Genomic DNA, 27007 nt, shown 5'->3' on the forward strand with positions numbered 1-27007 from the left:
GAGACATCCCTTATCTACAGAGTGCCAGCAGAAAGAGGGATAAAATTATTGTATTCCACAACAGCAGTAGACCTTAGTGACTTAGCCACGGAAACGCTTTGACGGTAGCAACAATAGGACCGCTTCTTGAAAAATCTCATGATTTTAGGGTATTAGGGTTGTCATAAGTTGAGCAGAATTTGAAAGCAAAAAAAGAGAAGCATAATTCGAACCGGGTAGAGAAAGAATGGCCCTCCAAATACGGTTGGACTAACTCCCACCAGCTCTAGCTCCCTTAGAGCAAATGGTGAGGGAGGGAGGAACTGGTAGTCAGAGGCTGAGATGGACCAGATGTTCTTCACCCATGAAGAAGAAGAATCATCACTAGAGAGGGTCGCGAAGAGGGAAACCAGTGGTTTACGATATTTGTGGCAAACCACGAACCACCACGAACCACCACGAACCCTTGGAAAAATGAAGCAGTTTTTTCGATTCGTGCCTGGGAAGGGGGCTACCTCTTTGCGCCACCCCCTCCTGCTCTGCTGCCCACATGCCCCTGTCCCATTGCCCCCATCATCTCCCTCCCTCTCTCCTCCTCCTGCGGCCACCATCTGCTCCACCACCACCACCACCACCACCACCACCACCTTCTCCTCTTCTGCTGCCACCATCTTAGAAGAGGCAGGCCTGGTTCCTTCAGTGTCTCTGAAGATGGCAGAAGAGGAAGAAGTGGAGGAAGAGGAGGAGGAGGCAGCACTGATAAGAGCCGGGCAGGAGGCGACGGGGGCAATGTGAAGGGAACCGGTTGGCACTCCGTTTTGCTTAAGCAAAATCTAGCCTCAAAAACAGCGGGTGCTTTATTTTGCTTCAAGCAAAACGGGATCCCCAAACTGGGTCATCATCCACACCACAAAACAGCCCAGTCCGTTGGCTCTTCTTGTTTTTCTAGAGGAACCAAGGCTGACCACATCAGAGCGCCAGGCGTTTCTGAGCAACACGGACTCTTATCTCATCTTCCACCTCTTTAGATTGTCCTGTTCCCTCTGAACTGAGCTACAGTCCTCATCATAGCTAGAAGGGGAATGTTGTTGGGTGTTTTTTGCACTGAAAGAAATGTAAGGTCACTCAGGATCGTTACAATTCCTGCATAGAATGACATTTTCCTATTCAAGATTCACCTGGAAAGGGAAAACGAAAGACCACATGGCACAGGACTATAATTGCTGCCCAGAATGATATCCTTCCTGCACCTAGAAAAGGAAAAAGAAACAACAGGTTGTGCAGGATTTTTCTTGGACAGCGGAATCAACTACCACAAGAGGTGGTGAGCGCTCCAACACTGGAGGCATTCAAAAAAAACTTAGACAACCACCTGGAGGATCTCCTTTGATTTGGATTCCAGCATCGAGCAGGGGGTTGGGACCGGATGCCCACTTCCAACTTCAGAATTCTATGATTCTGCGATTTACAATTTCTGCACAGAACACCATCTTCCTCCATGTATCTTTCCCAGGCAGGACTCATCTGGGAACACCAAGCCTCCCTGTGCAAGATTCACCTGTACATTTTGTGTTTAATCATCACATCTCAACCTGCAACGCAGCCCTCGTGAATCTACTGTAACATTCTGACATTGCTCAACTGGATTCTTCAAATTCTTTCTCAGTCTACAATCCTCTAGGACGTCTCCTACGTGAAGATATGAAAATCGTTTTCCTTTCCAGTGCTGGCCAATCGATCTTCGCAAGTAAAAGGGGGGGGGGCACGCTGCCAGCTTGGGCCTCAACTGCAAAATATACCGGATAAATTGAAAATACATGATGTTCTCTATTTTGTGAATGGTCTTAAGTAGAGATGGGGACGAATGTAAAAACAGAATGCTTTTCCTGATGAATATAGCCAATTAGTTAAATATTCATTGATCCGTATTTGTGGGTTCCGATATCCAATCTTCAACAATCTAGCCACCTAGAGTGGTCTTCTAGGTCAGATGGGTGGGGTATCAAATAAATAAATAAATAAATAAATAAATAAATAAATAAATAAATAAATAAATAAATAAATAAATAAATAAATAAAAACAAACAAACAAACAAACAAACAAACAAACAAACAAACAAACAAACAAACAAACAAACAAACAAACAAAGTTGGCAGGCGTGTTGGGAAAAGACATAGGAAACTCCGTTGTGATTCTGGAGTCTCTAAATACCTGTGGGGAGCTTTCCTGGGGGGTCCACTTTGTGACTATATAACTCGGGGGTCAGTGGTCCAATGTTCACCAAACTTTCAGGAGTTGTAGAAAAGTCTGAGAGGAAGCTTCTGTGCAAATTCGTTGTCTCTAGGTGGTTGGGGGCCAGTGTTATAGCCGTTTAAAATGCAGATGAGCTGATGGATCAATTTGTCGATTCGTCGAAGAATATTTGTATTTGTTGATCCGTTAACCTTGATGAATAACGGATCAAAATGAATCGTCATTTTTTTTATTTGTCCCCATTCTCTAGTCTGAAGCCATTAAAAAGCCATTAGCAACAGATAATGAAATTAAGAGGATCATCTCGTAAGAGGAGACCCCGAGGGACTCCCAGAAGGGACGTGGCAACACGTGGCGAAGCTGAGCTGCAATCCAAAATAAATTGAGTGTTTGCAGAAGAGGAAAATAAAGAAAGCAACATTGTTCTGCTTGGCAGGAAAGCATAATAGAGTCTGTCTGCCAAGATGGATCTGCGCTTGATGCGCTCGGATCACAACAGAAGGGAGAAAAGAGAAACTATTATTTTGATTTTATTTAGGGGCACGAAGCCACATCTCAGTGTCTATGGATGTCCGTGGGCTTGCTCATGTTTCAGCGAGGTGGTAAATGAACAGCCTGATCCAGAGGACGCCTGCCGAGACCTGGGGATGGGGAGTCAAGTAGCAGGACTTGTCAAGTTGGACTTAAGTCACACTAGTGACTCAACTTGGTTTTTTTTTTCTAATGACTCACGAGTTGACTCGTGACTCGGAAACCACCAAACCCCTCCTTTTTCTTCTGGGGCAAGAGGAAGCTCGTTTTTAACAGGGACTCGAGACTTGAGGCTTGATACCAACGCTCCAACTGAGACCCAAAGACCTGCCAACATGCCTAGCAAGCTGGCAAGTCTTTGGGTCTGTGCACTGTGAAACTGAGAAAAGCTGTGTGGTGTTCCTTTCCCCATCCGCAAACAGGGCTGTTCACGTCGCAAGCCTGGGAATGTGCGAAGTTAAACAGGCATGCAGATGAACAAGGACTCAGACATGCAGCCCGTGTTAGGATGCTTTGTCAATGGAGGAAGCACTGCCACGCAATGCCAGAAAGTCGGTTACAAAACTGAATGAGCTATCTAAGCCAGTGATTAATGGGTCCCCAAATGTTCTTGGACTGCGACTCCCAGAAATCTTGGCCGGCACAGCAAGTGGTGAAGGATTCTGGGGGTTGCTGTCCAAGAACAAGGTTGGGAACCACCGGTCTAAGCAAATGGTAGCTCCAAAGGACTGCACAGGTAACTTCACCACTTTTGCTGGTTGATTTCCATATACAGGAAGGAGCAAAAATTAAAACAAAACTAAGGATCCAAAAGGACCTGATGGCGCTATGGGTTAAACCACAGAAGCCTCTGTGCTGCAAGGTCAGAGGACCAGCTGTCGTGAGATCGAATCCACGCCACAAAGTGAGCTCCCGTCGCTTGTCCCAGCTCCTGCCAACCTAGCCGTTCGAAAGCATGTAAAAATGCAAGTAGATAAATAGGTACCACCTCGTTGGGAAGGTCACGGCATTCCGTGTCTAGTCGTGCTGGCCACGTGACCACGGAAACGGTCTTCGGACAAACGCTAGCTCTATGGCTTGGAGACGGGGATGAGCACCACGCCCTAGAGTTAGACATGACTGGACTAAATGTCAAGGGGAACCTTTACCTTTACCTAAGGATCCCAATAGGCAGATGCAACCTGTTCAATATATTTAAAATGGGTGTTGGGATTGTGGCCCTTAGAAAGGATGAGCTGAAATGATCCTAAGTAGGACCACTGACCTTTTCATTAGCTTTTGAGCAAAAACCCGTTACAAGGATCATGGACTGATCCATTGATCACATCTGTATCCTCTCTTTCCTCAAATGGTGCGGCTCACATAATGCTCCTCTTCTGTTTTGTGCCGATAACCACTTTGTGTGGCAGAGCAGTTCCACAGAGTTCCCTATGAGTTTCACTGACCCCACAGAGACCAAAACCAGGGTCATCTAAATACCACCCCAATTATCTCTGGAACTGCCTCACACTGTCCCTCGTTGTTTTGTTCTGCCAAACTCAGTTTGAAGGTCAGAGATTGCTTACTAGACATTTCCCGGCGTAGAAATATCTACTTGGTTCCTGTTAATCACTTGATACTAGTCCTAGAAAACTCTTGGCTTAATTCGCCAAGTTTCATCAGAGGTTTTTACGTGGAAATAAGACAAAAGTCTTCCAGTTGTCTTCACAGTGTCACCAGAGATTATTTCTCTCCATGGTTCCACACTAAATGTTTTTGATACTCATGAGGGGCAGGATTTTCAGATTTCTTGGCCAACGCATCCCATAGTTATTCATTCTGGGGTTTTGCCTGGCAGGGAGAGAACTAAATATGGCTCTCCCAGAAGAAAGGTCTCAGCTACAAGACTTTGAGGCTCAGTTTGATGTAGCTCCAGCCAAGTCCCCTGGTTTTGCCCCTGTGTTACCAGGGAACTTCCTTTCTGAACAGGAAGCTAGGCCGAGCTAGGCCGAGCTAAGCCAAAAAAGCCTTCCAGCTTAGGCCTTTTCTCCCAGGTGAGCCACACCTGGCTGAAAGTTGCCCGTCTGTCAGGCACAAATCCTAGAATGGAGAATTATGAGATGTGTCGTCCAAGAATGCTGAGAATCCCATCCTTCCTCGCAGTCTGCAACTCTGTTCCTCTCTCCTCTTCTTGTTCCTTCCTGCAAGTAGAGCAACAACAGGGAACCCTCTATAAACCTTCCCAGCAACTGCACCTCAGGGCCTCATAAAACTCCTTCTAGTAAATCTGAGAGAAGGGCAGGAAACCTGCTGCCTGCCTGCTTCATTATTCATTGACGAGGCCCGCAAAGAGGCTGCGACAACTTCCATCAACCTGGCTGCTGGCTTTGATTTTGCTTGTCTGGCTCCCTGAACCGGCACGTCTTTGTCTAAACGTCTCTTTATGGGCGTTTACTATCTCTTAGTGCACCGGCTGCCGCTTTTTGCTCTTTCAAGAGCACCTGCGATGGCTTCCCTGAGAGTTATGGAGCTGCAACGGGAGCACTCGTGGTGAAGCTGATAGAAGACCTCTTAGCTAGACTGCAGGTAGGCAGGCTACACAGACAATACATAGAACACAGCCCTGGAGGGCAGCCGTAGATCTTCCCCTTTTGAGCATATCATCCTCACTCTCCACCTGAAGAAGGACAAGCCGTGGGCTGGAGATTTCTCTGGGGCAAAGAAGATGATGGGTATTATCCAACACACACACACACACACACACACACACACACACACACACACACACACACACACACACACACACACACACACACACACACACACACACACACACACAGAGAGAGAGAGAGAGAGAGAGACAGAGTGTCTTCCTCACTTGACTGAAATGTACTGCAAAATAATATGTACAGTGGTGCCTCGCTTAACGAGTGCACCATATAGCGATGTTTCTGTATAGCGATCCCTTTTTCGGGATCGCTATACGGAAACATACCCGATCTGTGCAATGGGGAAAACCCGCATTGCGAAGATCGGGTATTGCGGCGGCCATTTTGGAGCCGCCGAACAGCTGATCGGCGGTTCCAAAATGGCCGCCGGAAGCCCGGAAATGGCTGCCGGCAGCCGTTTTCGCGCCCTGCCCTCGCTTAGCGAAGGCGCGAAAATGGCTGCCGGCACCTGGAATCCTCGCTGAACGGGTAAGTAACAAAGGTATTGGAACGCATTAAACGAAGTTTAATGTGTTCCAATACCTTTCCCCTACCCGTTTAGCGATGATTCCGTATAGCGAGGGTTAATCCAGAACGGATTAACCTCGCTATACGGGGCACCACTGTACTGCAAAATATGATCTATATCCTTTGGGGTCTTCATAAGAATATAAGAACCTAAGGAGAGCCCTGCTGGATCAGGCCAGCGGCCCCTCTAGTCCAGCTTTATGTATCTCACGGTGGCCCCACCGGATGCCTCTGGGAGCACACGGGACCATTAGAGACCTGTCTCCTGATATCACTCCCCTGCATCTGGAAATTTTGAAGTACCTTCCTTTTAAGAGCCTGGAGATTGTACATCCCCATCATGGCTTGTCACCTGCGATGGACTTCTCCTCCAGGAATCTCTCCAATTCCCTTTTGAAGGCCTCTAGGCCAGATGCCAACAACCACATCCGGTGGCAAGGAGTTCCACAGACTAACGACCCGCTGGGTCAAGAAATAGTTTCTTTGGTCTGTTCTCACTCTCCCAACACTCCCTTGGAGTAGATGTCCCCTAGTTCTGATCCATCCCTTGCATAATTTCCTGTTTCCGGCCATTGACTGACAGAAAACAAAGAGAAAAACCACTCCAGAGAACCGCAGCAGAAGCCGCTCATCCCCAATCTCGTTGGGCTTCCACAGCATCATCTCCTCAACTGTGGAGCTGTCCCTCCTTCTGCAAGTGGTCATTCCATCTGCAGGAGGAACTGGTTTGTCAAGGTGCGTGGTTTAACAGTTGCAGCTCCAGTGTTTTCATCCACACGGCATCCATTTTAGGTTGGAGCATGACTTTTGTTCATTCCGGTGACCAGACAAAGGTGGAATAAAACAGTCTCAATGGACCCAGAGAAGCTCCTTCCTTTTTTTCTCTCAAGAATTCAGTCAGGTCTCCCCACGAGTCTCCCCACGCGGCTGTTGAGTGGACAGCTGAGCAGGAAGAGCAAAGCTTGTCAGGTTAAATGTGACCGGGGCCCCAGCAGGATGCGTGAGTGGATGGTCTGGTCCCGGGAGCTGGACCCTCATTAGGTCCAGCTGCATTGGGGATATTTGTATCCATACACAAATACGAATATTCCCCATCTCGAATTATTATTACTAACCACTGGATGAGATTATGGAAGTGTCTGGGGCATCTTGGAATTTTGTTTAACTCTACAGACAATATCTGCAGCAACATGTATTTTGATATGGGGGAAGCCTTTACAATTGGCACACAATGTATATTTTTAATTCAACTCAACTTATTTTTCTGCTAACAAAAGAAGGGGAAAAAGTTAGCACAGAAGTTCCCCCCCCCTTCCCACCAACCACATAGTGGGCCATTGTTCTGATGAAGCTTCCATCACTTCAAAAGCCCCAATACATTAATGTGATGCATTTTTTTGGTTTCTCTTTGCATTGGTGTCCAAAGGAACTTTCTTAGCCCCAAACCTTACAAGATCTTTTAATGTCTGTTCCCCAATTTGGAAGGGCCTTTTCGAGCCCTCCAGAATCCATACTTGTTGTTCTGCCTATCCCAAATATTTTGGTGTCAATAGCAAACTGGCCACCCAGCTGCTCCTCTTTATCCCCGCATCGTTTATTCACAATGTGAGAAGCCCCCTTTGCAAGGCAACGCTTGAGGGGATTCTAAGGTTCTTCCTGTTCCATGGAAGGAACTAAAATTCTAACAAGCATCGGGAAAAACTGCTTCTTGGCAGAACTGGTTCGCCTCTTCCCCTCGCACATTTCAAGTCTTCGACAGGTATAGTAAACCCTTCCCTTCTCTGGAGAAAGCCATCTTTTTACGCTCTCCAGGCACGTGGAGATTAATGGACTTGTTTGAGGGTAGGGCGTAGTTACAGTTCTCATTGGGGGCGAATGGGGGGGGTTAGAACATAAATATGCTGGTGCCAGACCATAAAAGCCTTTTTATAGCATCATAAACCGATATCACACAAAAACCCAAACCAAGAGAGCAAGGAGACAGAGGGGCAGCGAAGAATATACTGCTGAGGAGAAGGCTGAAAAAGGGAGTAGAGTTAAAAACACAGCTCTACGGAGATTATTGTGTACATTATTATGGACACAATTATGTTTATTGAATAGGTCAATTTTGAGTAAATTTCACTTCATGAAACCAAAGAAACCAGTACAACCAGCAACGTCTACATTGGCTCAGGCATGTCGTGAGAATGGCTGAGGGTCGGATTCCAAAGGCTCTCCTGGATGGAGAATTAGTGCAGGGAAACCGCCCCAGAGGGAGACCACAGCAGCGATACAAGGACATCTGCAAGCAGGATCTGAAGGGCTTAGGAATGGACCTCAACAGATGGGAAACCTTGACCTCCGAGCATTCAGCCTGGAGGCAGATGGTGCATCACGGCCTCTCCCAATTTGAAGAGACCCTTGTCCAGCAGGCCGAGGCAAAGAGGCAGTGCCGAAAGCAGCAAAATCAGGGAGTTGGACAGGGGAGAGTCTGTATTTTTCTTCAGTGTGGAAGGGATTGCCACTCTCGAATTGGCCTCCTCAGCCACACTAGACACTGTTCCAAGACCTCTATTCAGAGCACGTTGACATAGTCTCTCAAGACTGAAGGATGTGTACAAAATACAACGAGGAACATGAAAAAACTGTGTCTCCGTTTTGGAGGGACCATGTTCCATGGAGACACATGAGGAATATCCCATTCCTTTACTCTGCTTCCTACAGCTGGAAACTATGTGTTTAGTGCTCTGCCAAAGTAAATATCTGACAGAGCTGTTATTTAGCACACAGGCGGATGATCTCCAGAAATTTGGGGTGGGGTTCAACCACTCACCTCTAGATTGTGGAGGTCTGCTCCTCCAACACTACCACTCCAAAAAAAAAAAAAAAAGAAAAGAAAGAAAAAGAAAAGGAAAGGAAAAGGAAAAAGAAAAGGAAATGCTTCAATTAAAAAAAAACCTCAAACGCTCTCTTGCACCCTCTGGTGGTCACAAAACATTATCTTAAAAATTTAAATAAAATTTCTGTTAGAATGCAGGAGACTTTAGGGGTCCTTGAAGTTTGGTGTTGTTATTCTCCACACATCCCGGAGGATTAAAAAGGAACTTCTTAGCAACAACAACTAATCTACTGAGTGGGTCTGTTTGGGGGGGTCTGGTTGGGGTCGACCTGTGAGCACCCCTGTTTTAGCAGAACTGGTATTCTTAATCTGTCTTCATTTTAATCTCTCTTCTCCAAACCTTTTTGGGACTTCATTACTGGCCCCAAAATATCTGAGCAAAAGGGCTGTGCATAAAGCGATGGGAAAGTACTATCTGTACACCAGAGCATGCTTAGACAATGGTTGTCAATCTCGCAAGCTTTGACCCTCAAGGCAAATTCAACATGTCTATTGCAATGGGGTTGAGAGAAGAGGAAAAACAACACTTTTGATTTTGTTTGTTCATGATCAGAGTCTAAGTAACCAAAGTGTGGGGAGGAGATGCTCAAGAAGACCCCAGGTATATGATGTCCCAAGGTTTCTCTCTCTCTCTCTCTCTCTCTCTCTCTCTCCACACACAAGACAGAGGTGTTGGTGGCCAGTCAGACGAGGGAATATTTATTGATTTTTATTAATTTAGCCTCATTTGTAGGCTGTCTTTCTCCCAGTGAGGGGGCTGTGAAGATTAAAACAAGTACCATTAAAAACTCAATGAATATGAAATTAAAAATGGATTAAATTATAATAAATATTTTTAAATTAAGTGATTAGAGTGAACAGAGATGCAACCTGTGCTGGATGGAGTCACACTCCCCCCGAAAGCTCACATCTGTAGCATAGGTATACTTCTGGTTTTGTCATGTTCCCGGGGGGTTACAACAGCAGAGTCCGATAAGCCAGTCCAAAGTCAGGAATTCAGGGAATGCAGAGCCGATTGCCAAATACCAAAGCCAACTCACACAACGTAGTCCAGGGTCAGAGTCCAAAGCCAAGGGTGCAGAGAACACGGTTCAAGGTTGTCAGGGGCGTGAATGCAAGCCAGAGGTTTGACTGGTTGCTTCCATGGATTTTCAGCCATCTGAGAGCTGTTTATATAGTAAAAACTGCTGGAAGCCTTTTCATCCTGTCAGAACTCAGGACTAGTTGATCGGATGTTTCTACGGGCAGCCTTCCAGTGATCCTCTGACCTTTTTGTCATAAGTCTTCCCCAAAGCCTGTCTACTGGGGGAGGAGAATCTGGAGGCGATTCAGGTGTTTGTATTTCTAATTGCTCAGCATTCTCCTCAGCTACAGTTAACCCTTCAGGTTCCGGATCTTCGGCTGCACTCATGACAGGTTTCATCTCCGAGCTTGGATGTCCAGGCTTCACTAGTGGCCAGGAGTGCTTCTGCACCGTTAAAACCGATGTGTCAGTTGTGCCCATTTCTTGAGAGGTCTGATTGGGCCACGATGGCACATGCCTTAGTCACATCTTGCTTGTACTACTATAACACGCTCTACATGGGGCATCCTTTGGAGACTGTTCGGACATTTCAGCTGGTTCAAAATGCAGCTGGAAGACTGCTGACCCGGGCCAGTTATAGGGAGCATATAACACCTCTGGTGTCACAGCTGCACTGGCTCCCAGTGCACGTCCAAATCAAAGTGGTGGCCACTACCTATAAAGCCCTATACAGCGTGGGTCCAGGCTACCTGAAGGGCTGTATCTCCTCATCTGAGCCTTCTCAGAATTTAAGATGATCACATTCTCTTGGTCCCATTGCTATTGTAGGCATGTATAATAGGGACATGAGAGAGTGCCTTTTCTGTGGCTGCTCCCAGGTTGTGGGATGCTCTGCCTCTAGAAGTTAGGTTGGCTTCTTCTCTCTTATCTTTCTGCCAACTAGTGAAGAAGACCCATCTCTTCAGGCAGGCTTTCTATAAGCATTAAGGAACTCTGAATTGTGGTTTCTAGCTAAGCTGTTTTTAAAGTTTTGAAAGTTTTTAATGACTCAATGTATGTTAATTTTTTATTGTAGTTTAATTGCTCGTCATTAATTGTTCTTAATTTTAACTTGTTTTCACATTGTGAGCCACCTTGTGTTCCCTCATCAGGAGGAAAAGAGACCTACAAATGAGTCAATATGACATAAATAAGTAATACATAATGCATTCTTACTTCTGAGTCCCAGTTTGGGAAGAAACGTAGGGCATAAATTGAACAAATCAATCAGTCTAATAGATAAATACATATATAATTTTTTAGATAGCCACACTGGAACTTAAGCGAAACTTAACTCCTTTTGGCCAAAATTCCATTGTGTAAGTTCCTCCAACAGAAGGGTGATGATGTCACCTGCAGGGAGAGATTTTTAATAATTAAAGACTTCCTCCTCCTGTCCCTCAGTTCCCAAAGTGTCCATGCAGTGAAATGCATCATTCGTAAATTGCACAATCCGTGAGATAGAAGGAGGAAGTCTTTTAATAGCTGAAAATCTCCCCTTCCCCAGATTAACAGTCCAGGTGATGCTGCAATCATCCAGGAACTGAAATGCTTGTGTGAACTCGTTTGTATGAGTACAGATGCAACACTCTATGTACTTCATTAGAAGCAACCCCTTGCCCCAAAAAGCGGACCAACAAACTCCTCACAAGCCGATGCCTTTTGTTTCATGCCGCATTATCTACCAGCTGTGCTAGAGCCCCTTTGCGAGCAGTCACTTTATTTTTGCAATCTATAAAGAAAGAACTGAAATTTGTAGCTGTGCCTTGCTTTCAGTTTGCTGACTAGTAAAATGTTAACCGAATTTATGGAGTGCCATAAAAGAAAACTCTCTGAACTCTCCAGTACCCTGTCATTTGCTGCTCTCGCCTTGCCTCTGAGCAGACAGTATTGAACCAACAGAGAAAGATTTTAAGGAACTGACCGTTGAAGTACTATAAGTAAGACACAGGAATACTTTACTGGCACTAACTATTCTTATTTTAATTTCATTTTTTAAAGAGACACTAACCTCCTGAACTGATCACATTGATTCCCCTTCGATTATAAGGCTCTTTCTAAAAATGGCATGTCCTATAAAGCCGTTGTTCCCAAATTATAGCAATCCTAACAGGGTTTTTTGAGGTTTGGGAGATGTTTAAGAAGAGGGCTACCATTGGACATTTGAACAGCTGAAGCCCTGTCTCCTGAGTCCTCCTCTGACATTCTTATTTCTGATGCCACACTGGTTCTCATTTCTAGAAAGAAATTGCCTTCAGAAGAGACTGCATGCAACTAAAAGCAAGAAACACCCCAAAGGAAACAAGCAAACAAATGAGACCTTTATTTCTCAAAGTCCAGGAGGACGAAATAATAGAATAATCTCAGATCCTATAATATCCACTGACTTTCATTTCTCCAGATGTACCAATGCTACAAAAGGCACAAAGAATTAGCATGGTGTCCTGAATAGCATGTTTATTTATTGATGGATTTATTTATTTTACCAGTCTTTTATGGCACAGCGGCTAAACTGCAGTATTGCAGCCAAGACTCTGTTCATGATCTAGGTTCAATCTCAGGCAAACGGCTCGAGGTTCATTCAGCCTTCCATCCTAATGTTGGTAAAATGAGTACCCAGCTTGTCGGGGGGGGGGGGAGAGAAGAGAGCAATGTGTAGCTTGCATAGTTAAATTGTAAACCATTCAGTGAGAGCTGTAAGAACTATGGGGTGGTGAATAAGCAGCACGCTTTGTTTTTTTCCCCCTTTCATTGCAAAATGGGCCTCAATACAGTTTACAGAAAGAAAAAAGTGAGTCAGAATAAGGATAAATTGAGTGAACAACTAAACTAAGACCATAGCATTTTCCACGCATCATGGAAAGAAAAGACTTGCTGGAAAAGACAATAATGCTAGGAAAAGTTGAGGGCAGGAGGAAAAGAGAAAGATCAGACGTGAGATGGATTGACTTAATAAAAGAAACCATGGCCTTCGGTTTGCAAGACCTGAGCAGCGCTGTTAATGGCAGCATCTTCTGGTCATTAATTGATGAGGTCATCACAAAGCAGAAGTGACTTGGTGAGACATACACACACTATCTTTACCCACAGGGCCAGCAAAATCTTCTCTGTACGAGATATAACTATACTGTACTAATTAAATAGGGCCACTGTAGATGGCTGAGAATTTCACTCCCATTCATTTTTGAAACGATCATGGAAACACACATTAATTGTAACAAAACACGGAAGGCACAAAGCAAGCTTGTTTTTTCTGCAGCTTCACAGGTGAGACCGAAACTAGTGGATTCGACTCAGAAGAAAAGAGTGTTAGAAAAAGAGCCTCATGGTGCAGTGGTTAAACTGCAGTACTACAGTGAAGACTCTACTCACACAAAGAGTTCAATCCCGGCCTCAGATACTGCTCTCAGCCTTCCATCCTTTTTCAGATAGGCAAACTCAGTACCCAGTTTGCTGGGAGTGTGTGTGGGGGGGGCAATATGTCACCTGCATAATTAAACTGGAAACCACCCAGAAAATGTTTTAAGCACTATGGGACAGTATACAAGCAGCAGACTTTGGTTTGCTTTGCTTTGGATTAAAAATTAGGGAGGATCTTCTGTCAGGAAGAATCATGATGACATTTACTTTGTAGGAGGTTTTTCAACAGAGGTCCGATGGTCATTGGGGCAGGGATGCGATAGCTGTGTATTTCCTGCACTGGAAGGTAGACCAGAATGATTGACAGGTTGCTACCAGCTCCGTTCTTCCATGTTCTCTCTCTCTCTCTCTCTCTCTCTCTCTCTCTCTCTCTGTAGCTTTGATTTAAGAAAATCCCCATATTCCAACTGCAGGTTTCTGGTCAACTAAGCTGCAGAGGGCATCACGTACTGGGGACAAGATCTGCAAAGCCCCAGCCAGTGAACCCCAGCCAGGATGCACATGTGTTAACATCCCCATGGGGTTCTACTTACTTCAGTTATCATCAACTGCGAAGCATCCACCGAGCTTCCAAGCAGACAAGATGCTCTGCCGAGTCTTGGCTGCTTCCTCTCCGTCCCCATCTGTGGAATGGCTTGGAGCCCACCCACCAGTTGCCCTGCCAGAGAAGCAGAGGGTTTTGACGGACCGACTCTGGCTGCATGTAACCGTCACCTCTTTTTTTTTAAATGCCCTTGTTTGCAGATGGACGTGGTGGTGCTGTGGGCTAAACCGCAGAAGCCTTTGCTGCAGGGTCAGAAGACCAGCAGTCGTAAGATCGAATCCACGCGACGGAGTGAGCGCCCGTCGCTTGTCCCAGCTCCCGCCAACCTAGCGGTTCGAAAGCATGCAAATGCAAGTAGATAAATAGGGACCACCTCGGTGGGAAGGTAACAGCATTCCGTGGCCATGTGACCACGGAAACTGTCTTCGGACAAACGCTGGCTCTATGGCTTGGAAACGGGGATGAGCACCGCTCCCTAGAGTCGAACACGACTGGACAACAATTGTCAAGGGGAACTTTTACCTTTACCTTTGCAGATGGAGCAGGAATGCCAAGCACCAGCCGAGACATCTTCATCCATTCTGTTTTGTGGGGTGCTGAAGAACAGGCCAGGCTGGTCCAAGATAAAAGAGGCCAGATTGCTTAGGACATGACTAGAAAGAGCCTTCCTTGGTGTTGAGACAATGAAAAGGAAAACGCTTGCTGCTAAAGTTCGCAAAACTATTCCCTAAGCAGTGGTTCCCAATCGTGCATCCCCAGATTTCTGGGAGCGGCGGACCAAGAACATCTGGGGATCCAAGTTTGGGAACCATTGCCCTAAAGTCCAGAGGGCCCAAGGGCCCAAGGTTCAAATCATGTCAGAGGAGAACATCTAAAAGGGCAAAAGGTTTGGAAAACAAACTTACGAGTTGGAAGAACTGGGAATGGGAGAGGTTCTCTTTAATGTTTTGCACAAGAAGGAAGGAAGGAAGGAAGGAAGTGGGTTTATAATAAAGGAACAGAAATTTAGGCTGAATCTGAGGAAAAATTAATTTGTGCAACAGTAAGACAATGGAACCAATGTGGTGCTCCAATGCTAGAGGCTTTCAAGAGAAAACTGGACCACCCTCTGCCAGATCTGCTTTGATTTGGATTCTTGCCTTGAGCAGGGGGTTGGGCTACAGATGTAAAATTTCTGAAAATTTCCATTTTTTTTTTCAGGGAAAAATGTTTTCTTTTTCTCCAAAACATTTCCATTTCTTCTCAAAAATACACAAACATGGGTTTCCTGGAAAAAAATTGAGAATTTCAGAAAAATACAGGGAAAAATTGTTTGTTTTTTTCCAGAATATTGGAAATTTTGCATCTCTAAGTTGGCTTCAACAGCCTTGTAGGCCCCTTCAAACCCCATTATTTTATGATTCTATATTTTTTTAATGCCATGGTGCTTCCTGGGAGACATAGTCTTGCTACCCATTAGGATCTACACAAAGTGTTTCCTGAAGAAATATGATTCCTAGAAAGCACTATGGCAGCTTTTCCTTTTTTAAAAAACCAACCAGTCAACAATAGGAAACAAGGTAAACCCTAAACACATTTAGGAAGCTGTTAAAAACCTGGCTATTTAAGCATGCCTTCCCTGGACAAAGAACTGTATGATACAACAGTGTTTGCTAAAATATCATCCATCATCCACCACCATGCTTCTTGGCTTTTATATTTTACGCTTTTAATTGTAATTTATTGTATTGTATTTGTTTTTGCTGCACTTTATGATATTTGATTTATGCCCCAATTGAATTATTATTACTTTGTACATGCATTATTATGTTATTCTGTTGTCTGTTTATCTGTTGTAAACTGCCCAGAGTGGCCCTGGCTGCCAGATGGGCAGTATATAAATCAAATAAATAATAATAATAGGAGGAATTGATGGTGTAGATAAATAACCCCAAAGTCCATCTCTAGAGAGGCAAAATTATAAGTGCCTTGCTTTAGGTCTGAGGTCTTCAATTTCTGGAATTCTTGAGAGAATTCCAGTGATTTGTTGTTGTTTAGTCATTTAGTTGTGTCCGACTCCTCGTGACCCCATGGACCAGAGCACGCCAGGCCCTCCTGTCTTCCACTGCCTCCCAGAGTTGGGTCAAATTCATGTTGGTCGCTTCAATGACCCTGTCCAACCATCTTCTGTTGTCCCCTTCTCCTCTTGCCCTCACACTTTTTCCTAACATCAGGGTCTTTTCCAGGGAGTCTTCTCTTCTCATGAGATGGCCAACGTATTGGAGCCTCAGCTTCAGGATCCGTCCTTCCAGGGAGCACTCAGGGTGGATTTCCTTCAGAACAGATAGGTTTGTTCTCCTTGCAGTCCAGGGGACTCTCAAGAGCCTCCTCCAGCACCACAATTCAAAGGCATCCATTCTTCGGAGGTCAGCCTTCTTTATGGTCCAGCTCTCACTTCCATCCATCACTACTGGAAAAACCCTAGCTTTGACTATTCGGACCTTTGTCGGCAAGGTGATGTCTCTGCTTTTTAAGATGCTGTCTAGGTTTGTCAAACCTAACCCTAACCCTAACCCCCCCCAAAAGATTCTGAAATGCCCCAATGGGATAGCTCAGTGAGTTGGAGCATCTGTCCATGGAGCCAAGGGTTGGGGGTTAAACTCCTCTTTCTGCCTCCTAGGAAAGAAGCCAGCTGAATTCACCCAAAGCATGTCTGGCTGGTGAGAATAAGTGCTTTCTCCATTGAGAAAACACCACCGCCCCAGATGGTGAAGGTAGCATAAACATTTAGGGTCCGGATGCAAAGGAAAACCATATGGAAATGGCTAATTGCTGTATTGCTCTAGGACGGCTATAGTCAGTCTGAAAGCTTAGCGGAAAGGCTGCCTTTCAGATACAGACAAATCTGAGGGCCAACGCTATTCCTGCCTTGTGGCGAATCGTGCAGCTTTACTGTTGTTCTTGCAGAGGCACTGTGTTCCCGCTCCAGACAGTAAAAATTGACAGCTTTCAAACTACGACAGTCCAGGGTGTCATTATCCTGCCGTCCCCATAAAATGAGGGACAAAGTAAATTAAGATGAATTTTAGCAGCCTGACTTGTTAAGGGGGAGGCATAAATTCAAAGCAAATTCTTGAACACAGAGGCTTTCTCGGGAGGTGAGGAGAGAAGCCAATATGTTTTACGCAGTTTACTCTCTGCATTTATTTGATACAGTTGAGCACGCGTAGATTTGAAGAACTCTCTAGAATAGCCATGCCAGTTACTAAATAAAGAAAGCTAGTTTTGACACAAAACACACAGGCCAGCCTGCTATTGAGGTTCCACACACACGTGATAAAGTGGGATTGTCTCTCCCCCCCACCTTGCGCAAACATCACTCTTCTACAACCGCAGGCTGAGTTTTCTTCATGGACAGTGACAGGTGTTCAACAGCAAAGTTTGGAAAAGGAGCATAATTCCATTTTACTATCTTGGTGGGGCTTCCATGCGCGGAAATTCAAGAAGATCCGGACCAACGTTGTCACCAAACTCAGCCCCTTTCGGATTGCCCATCCTCTATGTCAACTGATACGAATTTCATCTTCCAATATTTTACAGCTTTTGCCACCCTCTGTTCCATGTAACCAGTCACCTTTAGGATGTGAGGTTGCTTGGGCTAGAGCAGAGATATATTGTACTACGAGGTGCTTGAAATGGGGGTCTATAACTCCCATTTTGGTGATCAGCCTACAATGCCAGGCAGCGCAAAGCATGATCGGTGGATCCTTCGGGGGGGGGGATGTTTCCTAAAAAATGGAAATCACACCCACAAAAGCATATGGAGTTGTGTTTTGTCATATTTTGTTTGTTTGTTTGTTTCATTTATGGGCCACCATTCTCCGAATAAGGGGATTCAAGGCAGCTCACAGAACAGATCTAAAAACACCATGAGTTACACATTAAAAACACTCCAATGCTGGAGGAATTCAAGAGAATGGCAGATCTACTTTGATTTGGACTCCTGTCTTGAGCAGGGGGTTGGACTCGATGGTCTTAGAGGACCCTTTCAGATCCCTGATTCTAAGGTTTTATTTACAAAACCCAATTCAAATAGAGAACCAATTAAAATACACTGAATTATTAGAAGCAGGTAAAACATTTAAATTCCTGGAAAAGACCCTGATGTTGGGAAAGTGTGAAGGCAAGAGGAGAAGGGGACGACAGAGGATGAGGTGGTTGGACAGTGTCATTGAAGCAACCAACATGAATTTGACCCAACTATGGGAGGCAGTGGAAGACAGGAGGGCCTGGCATGCTCTGGTCCATGGGGTCACAAAGAGTCAGACATGACTTCACAACTAAACAACAAAACATTTTAAACTATTTTAAGTAAAAAATTACGTTCAGGGACTCTGTCATGATTGTTAATAGCCTACCTGAAAAGGTGGGCCTTCAGTTGTTGGCAGAAGGATAAAAGAGAGGGGGCCAGCTTGACCTCTTGAAGGAGACCATTTCATATCCTCAGGGCAGCCACACAGAAAGCCTTCTCTTGTCTCCACCTTAACTGTGACTCCACTGTCAACAGGACCGATAGAAGGGCCTCCTCTGAGGATTTTACACACCAAGAGGGGTTGTATGGGGAGATACAGTCCTCCATACATGTACAACTTCAGTAGCTCAGCTTCAGGCTACAATACTGTATTTCATTTATGGAGTGGCGGATTGGTACTCATTTCCCAAATCTGAAGTAAAGATCAATGGGCTCTGAAATTCAGAGTTTCTTCACCCCTCTTGTAAAGTCCACTTATAGGTATAGTGTATGTAAGCATAAACCCCTGTCATGTAAGCGTAAACGTCTATGTAAGGACTCGACAGACAGCTAACAAGTTATATCTTCAACTGTACTGGTTGCATCAGATGATCCCCCCTCCACATGCACACACAAAGGATTCTATGAACTATATTTGGTTAAAACAAACCACAGTTCCTAAAACAGACACGTAACAGGAAACGGTGACTTGCTAAGTTATGGCCTAACCTTTACCATCTTTCTCCCCTTCTCTTATGAAATAGAAAAGGGTATATACATGCAGTCTGCAGGCCCTCAGTGGCTCACCTGTGACTAAGGGTGTAAATTTGCATTAATCAAGATGTTTCATTAATTATGCAGTTCTTGGCTTGTGAGATTATTATGGAAAGCACATATGCACATTTCTGATTCTCATCATGGTAGCAGGGGGGGTACCACTCACATTGGGCTCCCCTCCCCTTTTTAGTAAGAATTATATACAACTCTATATATAAGGCTTAAAAGGTAACTATTCAAAAACTTAATACAAACCATCAGAGGAAATATGTAAAAATGTGAGCTTTAAGAACAATATGTGATAACTGTCTATACTAGGAAAAGTGCATGCCTGAATAAAAATGGAGCTGCTGGCTGGACAGCTCAGGGGTTTAGGTATCTGGCTGTGGAGCCAGAACTTGAGAGTTCGATTCCCTACTAGGACTCTGGTGAGTAGAGCCAGCCTGGGTGGTCTTGGGCAAGCTTCATAGTCCCAGAAGAAGGGAATGGGAGATCAGTTATGAGGACTCTCAACCTGAAAGACCCTGAAAAGGGTTGTCATAAGTCAAAATTGACTTGACAGCATATTGTTATTATATTAAATAAACACAAATATCTGTGGGATGGGAGGAGTCATGCAACCAGATGCAATTGGTAACTTGGGAAAAGATGAGATTGTTGGTACATCCTAAGAAATTCAACACACATGAAATGGACATCCTTTCACACACCATGGTGTGAAAGTCTAAACCAATGGTCCCCAACCTTGAGCCTCCAGATGTTCTTGGACTACAACTTCCGGAAGCCTTCACCACCACCTCTGCTGGCCAGGAGTTCTGGGAGTTGAAGTCCAAGAACATCTGGAGGCCAAAGGTTGGGGACCACTGGTCTAAACCACTGGTCAACACCTGCCTGCAGTTTAGAGCCAACAGCCCTCCTACCCCAGGGTGAGCCGTCTGTTGATCCTGGCTCTGAATTTTAGAATGTGCTACTGCACCCTAAGGATGATCTGAATTCTTGTCCTGATTCACAGCTGATGCCCACAACATCCCTCCTGATCACTTCTTCTATTCTCTCTGACACTGGTTCCCAACTGTGGGTAACCCGGATGTTCTTGGACTGCAAACCCCAGAAGCCTTCACCACCATCTGTGCTGGTTGGGGGTTTCTGGGAGTTGCAGTTCAAGGGTGCCTGGGTTCCCCAAGTTTGGGAACCCCTGTTCTATGAGGGTTCCTATTAATTCAAGATGGAGGCAATCATACAACATAATAAGCCACAATGCATCACGGGAAACCTGGCTTACTGTGAACTAAGAACAGGTTCCATGGAGCAACTGCCTCCAACTCGATCACTCCCAAAAATTTCAATGAGAGGATGTCAGGAAATCACCAAGCATTGATGAGGCTCTAGATGTCCTGTCTCAGAAAGGGGTTGGACTAAATGACCCTGAGTGTCCCTTCCAGATACACTTCCGTGTGGGATCCTTTAACCCAGAACAAGGGTCCCACGCCCCATCTGAGGCCGTGAACATTTGGAAATTCAAAGCCCATATTTGAAAACCTGTGTATGCCCTTCCTACAAGCACAACTTGCCAAATATGCATTGGGTCACCGCATGAGCCATCTTGTCTACGCAGAAAGCTCTAAAAGGCAAAGGACCGATTCCTCTCTTTCATCAGCTCCCATGAGTTAGCTAACTGACATCTCCCATCACCAGTGAGGAGCGCTTGGGAACCTTCCCAGGATATGCACATGAGCCATTTCAACACGACGTGTCTAGGAAACAAGGCGCATCATAGAAGGCCGAACAATGGGAATAGCAAGGAACGCCAAGGCTGATGACGCCAAGTCCATGTGGGCTAGCATCTTGCCATCGGTGACTGTCACAACTGCTCCTGTTTTACTGCCACATGGTGACTCTCAGCATGACTCTGGAATGAGTCCTGTGTTCAGATTCTCCCCCACAATCATGTTTCTTGGCAGCCAGAGAGATTCTGTTGCCCCCATTCTCCACTCAATCTCACAGACTCACAACTTCCCAGTTATTTTTTAATGCATTCCTTTTGCCTCCACCTTCATCCTACGGCTGTGGCCATTTCCCCTTTTTCCTGCCTAGGGCTCTGAACTCTAGAAAACCTGCAGGATACATCCATGGATATATATTTGCATCACCAACACTCTTCAAGTTCCTCATGAAATTAAATCAGGCAATTTATTGCAGAGTTTTGAATTTTAGTTAAAAACCTCTAGCTGTGTAGCACAAGTGCAGGGACTCACAGAGCACAATCAGCTTCAAGTCTCCTCAGACCGTCTTGATAACTCATGCTGAGACATTGGTAAGAGAACGAATAAAAGGTTTCATTTATTCACAGTTGAATAGACCAAAAACAGCATACTGTACTAAAAGAAATTGACTGCTTACTGCAGCAGGCCTCAACAGATGCCCCACCTGCTTGTAGCAGATTCCTGCAGGCTACATTCACACAACTGCACTAACAGCTACCTGCCAGTAGACTAAAAAGAGAGGGGGAAAGGGACTTAAGCAAAGAGGTAGGACTGTCTTTGAAATCAGAGGTAGGGAAAAACTCCTGGATCAATTGACAGTCACCCCAAACCCAGAAAGTTTCCTGCCAGCCAAACCAACTAAATGCAGCACACGATATTTCCAAAATTCCAACACATTTTGCCTGAATTGATGCTCCCACACTCTAGTCTAGGCAAAATCTGTCCAGCAGTGATGGAGGAGGTGCTTGTCCTGTCCGTTTCCCACCCCAAATGAGATGTGCAAACAGGGTATGGAAAGACTGTGGAAGCCACCAAGGACCATTATGCCAGATTCCCTAGATATCCAGTCCCACTAGGCAACTAAGAACAAGATACAACATGGAAGGGATATAGTCACAAGTGTCAAGTGATATGGAAGTCCTCCACTTGTGGAAGACCACAATGCCAGTCCTCTAACACAATGGTCCCCAACCTTGGGTCTCCAGATGTTCTTGGACTACAACTCCCAGAAGCCTTCACTACTACCACCTCTGCTGGCCAGGATTTCTGGGAGCTGAAGTCCAAGAACATCTGGAGGCCCAAGGTTGGGGGCCACAGCTCTAACACAAAGAGCCAAAGCTTGGCCATCGAGGTGGTGTTGGCATGCAAATTCAACCAGCCCAAGCTAGCAGAGCCAAAGGAGCGGAAGACTAGAGTCCACCACCATCCTCTGCCCAACCATGTTCTAGTTCCTCTCTGTTCAGCACTAGTAACGTCTCACCTTAAGTACTGTGTCCAGTTCTGGACATCACACTTCAAGAAGGATGCTGACAAATTGGAACAAGCTCAGAGGAGGGCGACAAGGAGGATCAGGGGCCTGGAAACCAAGCCTTATGAGGCAAGGCTGAAAGAACTGGGCACATTTAGCCTTGAGAAAAGAAGGCTGAGTGGAGATACGATAGCACTTTTCAAATACTTGAAAGGCTGCCATTCAGAGGAGGGGCAAAATCTGTTTTCCATCATCCCAGAGTGCAGGACACGCAACAATGGGCTCAAGTTACAGAAAGTCAGATTTCAGTTGAACATCAGGAGAAACTTCCTAACTGTTAGAGCAGTACGAGAATGGAACCAGTGACCTCGGGAGGTGAGGTCTGCTCCAAGGCTGGAGGCCTTCAAGAGAAAATCGCACAACCACCTGGCCGATATCCTTTGATTTGTATTTCTGCCTTGAGCCGGACTTGATGGCCTTGAAGGCCCCTTCCAACTTCACAATTCTAGGATTCGATGTGCTAAAGGTGTATATCATACACCTTTTGATGCAGGCAACGGTATGAAGAATGTAGATTTGTTTTCATAATCCAACACAACAAAATTCCTCTTGTCGTTTGCGAACGTCAGAAAGACTTTCCTCAGTCTCCCGCCAGAGCTCTCTTACCTTCAACAACCTTGCTGATTTGCAAAATAAATAAATAAATAAATAAATAAATAAATAAATAAATAAATAAATAGCTGGCATTTGCACAGAAATAATCCACCACCCAGTATTATATTTTCATGCAAATAAAGGAGGACTAACTTCCCGTGGACATCGCCCATCTTATGCAAAATGGACTATATTTCTGGGCAGCCTGTGCAAAATGAACCCGTATCACGACGTATCTAACGCTCACAATAATTTGAGAACTTTTTACATGAGGTGGGACTTGCCACTATGGCCAGAAGCCAAAAAATAATCAAAGATGAAGATGGTGTCCTTGTCTCTTCAGGAGAGAGGAGGATTAAAACTTTGCAATATATTTCGCAGGACAGAATCAAAGTCTGCTCCTTAAGTGTGTGGGGCGAAGTCAAAGGACTTAATCCAGCACCAGTCCCTAAAATCAACAGGACATTATTTAATGATGATTAATACTAACCCCTGTTCATTTCACTGGGTCAACTCCAGTTGAGACCAACGTTGCACTAAATTTAGCACTGATTTTCTACTGGTTGAGAGGAAGCCCATCATCCTACCTAACAGAGACGTCCAGATTCTTGTACGTGGGCTTGAATATGTTATGTTTTCTTCGGCATTACAACAAATTGTTCCCATAAAGAAGCAAAGGCACAAACAATCATTAACTGGAAGTGGCTCAGCTCCTACCTAGAGGTTGATATCCTTGTCTTGACGGCCCTCCAAAGGTGTTTCTGCTTCCGAACCCACTTCCATCAATTGAACCATAAGACATCTTCTCTCAAACGGCTCTGGAGACAAGTGTCGTTCTCAAGCTGTGGAGAAGAAGAAAAATACACGAGTTGTTCATGAAAAACATGGAGAACAGAAGAACCCACAAAATAGACATGCCTACCCATTTTCCCTTCTCTCTCTGCAGAAAGATGCACGAAGTGGGTCCTAGATCAAATCAAACCTGAACTCTCTCCAGAGGCAAACATGTTGATGATGCCCTACTCTGAGCACATCCTGAGAAGGCAGGATACTCTGTAAAAGTCAGGAATTCTGGGAAAGGTGGAAGGCAGCAGGAAAAAGAGGAAGACCCAATGCGAGATGGAAACCACAGGATTGAGAGCACAGGAGTTGAAGACGGGACATTTATTTTATTTATTCAATTTATACCCCACCCATTTAGACCATCTAGATCGCTCATTCATGGGGTCGCCCTGGGTTGGAGGTAACTTGACGGCACAAATCAACAACTGTGAAGGTATTCAGCAAAACTAGCAAGCAAACATCAAGGACCCCAAGTCAGACTTTTTTACTGGAAGGCTGAAGAGGCATGAATCAACTGTGGATAAAGCATGTGATTGCATCTACCAAAAGATGCATTTTCAGGCCTTGGGTTTAGCTGGAGGAATCAACCTCTCCCTTAAAACACTCCTCTCCCCCTTCTCATTTTTCCCCTGTGAAAGAACAGTAGAAAAAGACCCGGGGTCTGACTTTTTACCCCAGGACAGCGGCTTCCGGCTTCCACTAGTGAACGGGAAAACTTTAAACTCAAGTGAAAATGCCTGTAGCAGCTACCAAAGAAAAGAATTCTTGATCCACCAGGAAAGAAACACTCTTTCTTCGTCTTGTATGGGAAAAGAAGAGTGAAAAAAATCAGATATCTTAGTTAAATAAGATGACAAGTGGTAGCATAATTCCATGCAGGTTTACTCAGGTGCGAGGCCCACTTGACTCTGATTGAATTTCTTCTCAAGCGCCTGATTTCAGCACAAATAGCGATTGTAATAATCATAATAACAAGGAATTAATTGCAATGGGAGCTACGCAGGTAACAGCTAAACACACACACACACCACATCCTTCAGAGAAGGAGCCTCACACCCAGCTGTAAGAAAAGGAGTAAGAAAAGGAGGCAACCCCCCCCTGCAAAAAAAAAAACTCCAAAGAAAAAGGATGTCTCCCCCCCAAAAGCTGGCTGCATATAGAGCCAGCTGGTTCTTAAATGCAAAACTCTGAAGGGTCCTCACAGTCAGGGCAAAAAAAATGCTGGATAGCTCAAGCTTGTAGGCTTCCTTCAGTCTCAAGCAACTACGATAAATGCTCTGAATGGAGGGCTTGGAACAGCGTCTAGTGTGGCTGAGAAGACCAATTCGAGAGTGACCATCCCTTCCACACTGAAGACAAATCCAATCGGTCCCCTGTCCAGCTCCCTGGTTTTGCTGCTTTCAGGACTGCCTCTTGGCCTCGGCCTGCTGGACAAGGGTCTCTTCAAATTGGGAGAGGCCAATTTGATAGTTTATTGGTTCCGCTCAATGGAATAGCTCAGTGGTTTAGTATCCGGTTGTGAAGTCAGAGGTTGTCATGAGTGCGCCCGAAGATCTGGACCCAGAAGGGTTAATTGTGGCTGAGGAGAATGTGGAGAGATTGGAAACAGCTGAGCAGCATCCAGGTTCTCCCTCCACAGCAGACAGGCTTTGGGGCAGGCTTCGGGAAAGACTCAGGGAAAGAAAAGCAGAGGATCGCTCTAAAGCTTTCCACAGGGACCTGCGCTCACCTAGCCCTGAGTACTAGCAGAATAGAGAGCGTTCCAACAGCTCAGGGAGCTGCTTTAGGATAAAACCAGCTTCAGCGAAGCAAGAAACTTCGTGGAAGCAAGGAGTCAACATCTTGGCTGGCATCCACGTCTCTTGTTCCTGAACCCTGGACCTTGACCCTGGACTTGCACTGGTATTGAACTTTGGACCTTGGCCCTGGACTACGTACTCTGAACTCTGGACTCTGACTGTGTATCTGACCCTGGACTTTGACTTTGGACTGAACTCTGTAAGTTTGTTTTGGAACTCTGGTTTGCATTCTTGGTATCTCTGACCCTGGACTGGTTTACTGGACTTCGGCTATTGTAACCCCCGGGAACGTGGCAGAGGTTGGGAGTGTGATTCACCATGGCACCTCCCTGACAGGATTTGACCTCAATGATCCATAGGGCTCCGTCCAGCTCTTTGGCTCTAAGATTATAGATTCACAAAATCATGGAGCTGGAAGGGGCCTTACAAGGCCATAGAGTCCAACCCCTTGCTCAAGGCAGGAATCCAAATCAAAGCCGATCTGACAGAGGATTGTCCAGTTTTCTCTTGAAGGTTGAAGCGCTCACCAGCTCCTGAGGAGTAGCAAATTTGGTTTTTGACTCTCCCTCCACCATCAGAGAGGCCTTCCCCACACCAATTCATGACAAAGCTGGCCTTGCATCGCTGCTGTGGAAAGACCTGCGTGACAAAAGGCGTCCGGGGCCTGTGTTTATTAACATTCACATTTTCTTCTGAATAAAAAGCTGGGGTTTTCGGGAGAAAGCAAACCGCTCCTGTCTTTCAAGACCATGGCCACACGACTCTGTCTTCCACAGAGGGCCTCAAACTCAAACATGCCGCCATATTGCACACCCTATCTGTTGCTAGCCACGTCAGTTAATAGGAACTTGAGAGAAATGAAGGGAGTTCAAGAGAGCAGGAGAGAAAGAGAGAGGATCTGTGAGAGAGGGAGTATTAGAGTTCCATCGCCCCACCCTTCTGGCACCGCCGCTCAGAAGCGAGCTGCCTTCTCTTCCCTGTGAATTCCAAATTTATGCACCTCGGCTATTGTAAGAGTTCCCTTTGAAAGCTAGAGATGGCGAGAACGCGGTGTCAAGATAATTGTGCAAGTCCCTCTGTTCTTTTAAGCTTCACACTGTGCATGCCAGAAGTCAATCAGAAGACCTGTTTGAGAGAGAGAGGACTCCCTCTTTTTTCTCCGAAAGGCACTGGGTTTCAGCTAATTTCACCCTCCCCCTTTATTTCCTCTTTGCTGTGAAGCCTGCCAGATTCTCCAAGTCCTTCAAGAAAAGCGCCAGGGGGTGTTTTCAAGAAGCGATGTGTCAAAAACTTGTTGGAATTACTCACTGTGAATGACTGCTAGCGTCGACTAGCCAGAAATGGTGACTTACTCTATGTATTCTATATCAAATGCCAGGTTTTCTGTGATAAAGCCGATGATCTGGATGCCGTCTGGATACAGGCCTGATTTGAGGAGAGAAATAATTTCAGTTGAGGGAGCTGCCAAAGCTCCAGGCATGATGCGATCCTTCTGAGATATTTGGCTGATGCTCACTGGCTATTAGCAAGAGAGCTAGTTTTGTGG

The 27007-nt window shown here is 45.3% G+C and overlaps 1 protein-coding gene across 7 annotated transcripts in view; it reads right to left on the minus strand.

Moving 5' to 3' along the window:
• TSNARE1 (t-SNARE domain containing 1) overlaps positions 1 to 27007 on the minus strand; it is a 434224-nt gene that overhangs the window by 308929 nt on the left and 98288 nt on the right. For all 7 annotated transcript variants that reach the window (XR_013544395.1, XR_012087019.2, XM_078392020.1 and 4 more), the window contains exon 2: positions 23537 to 23661. Coding sequence is in view for 5 of the 7 variants with exons in the window: in XM_078392020.1 (XP_078248146.1) it covers positions 23537 to 23621 (85 nt within the window). In the remaining 2 variants the exon portion in view is untranslated. The remainder of the gene's footprint in view (positions 1 to 23536; positions 23662 to 27007) is intronic.

The sequence above is a fragment of the Pogona vitticeps genome, chromosome 4, assembly GCF_051106095.1.
Source record: "Pogona vitticeps strain Pit_001003342236 chromosome 4, PviZW2.1, whole genome shotgun sequence".
NCBI lineage: Eukaryota > Metazoa > Chordata > Lepidosauria > Squamata > Agamidae > Pogona > Pogona vitticeps.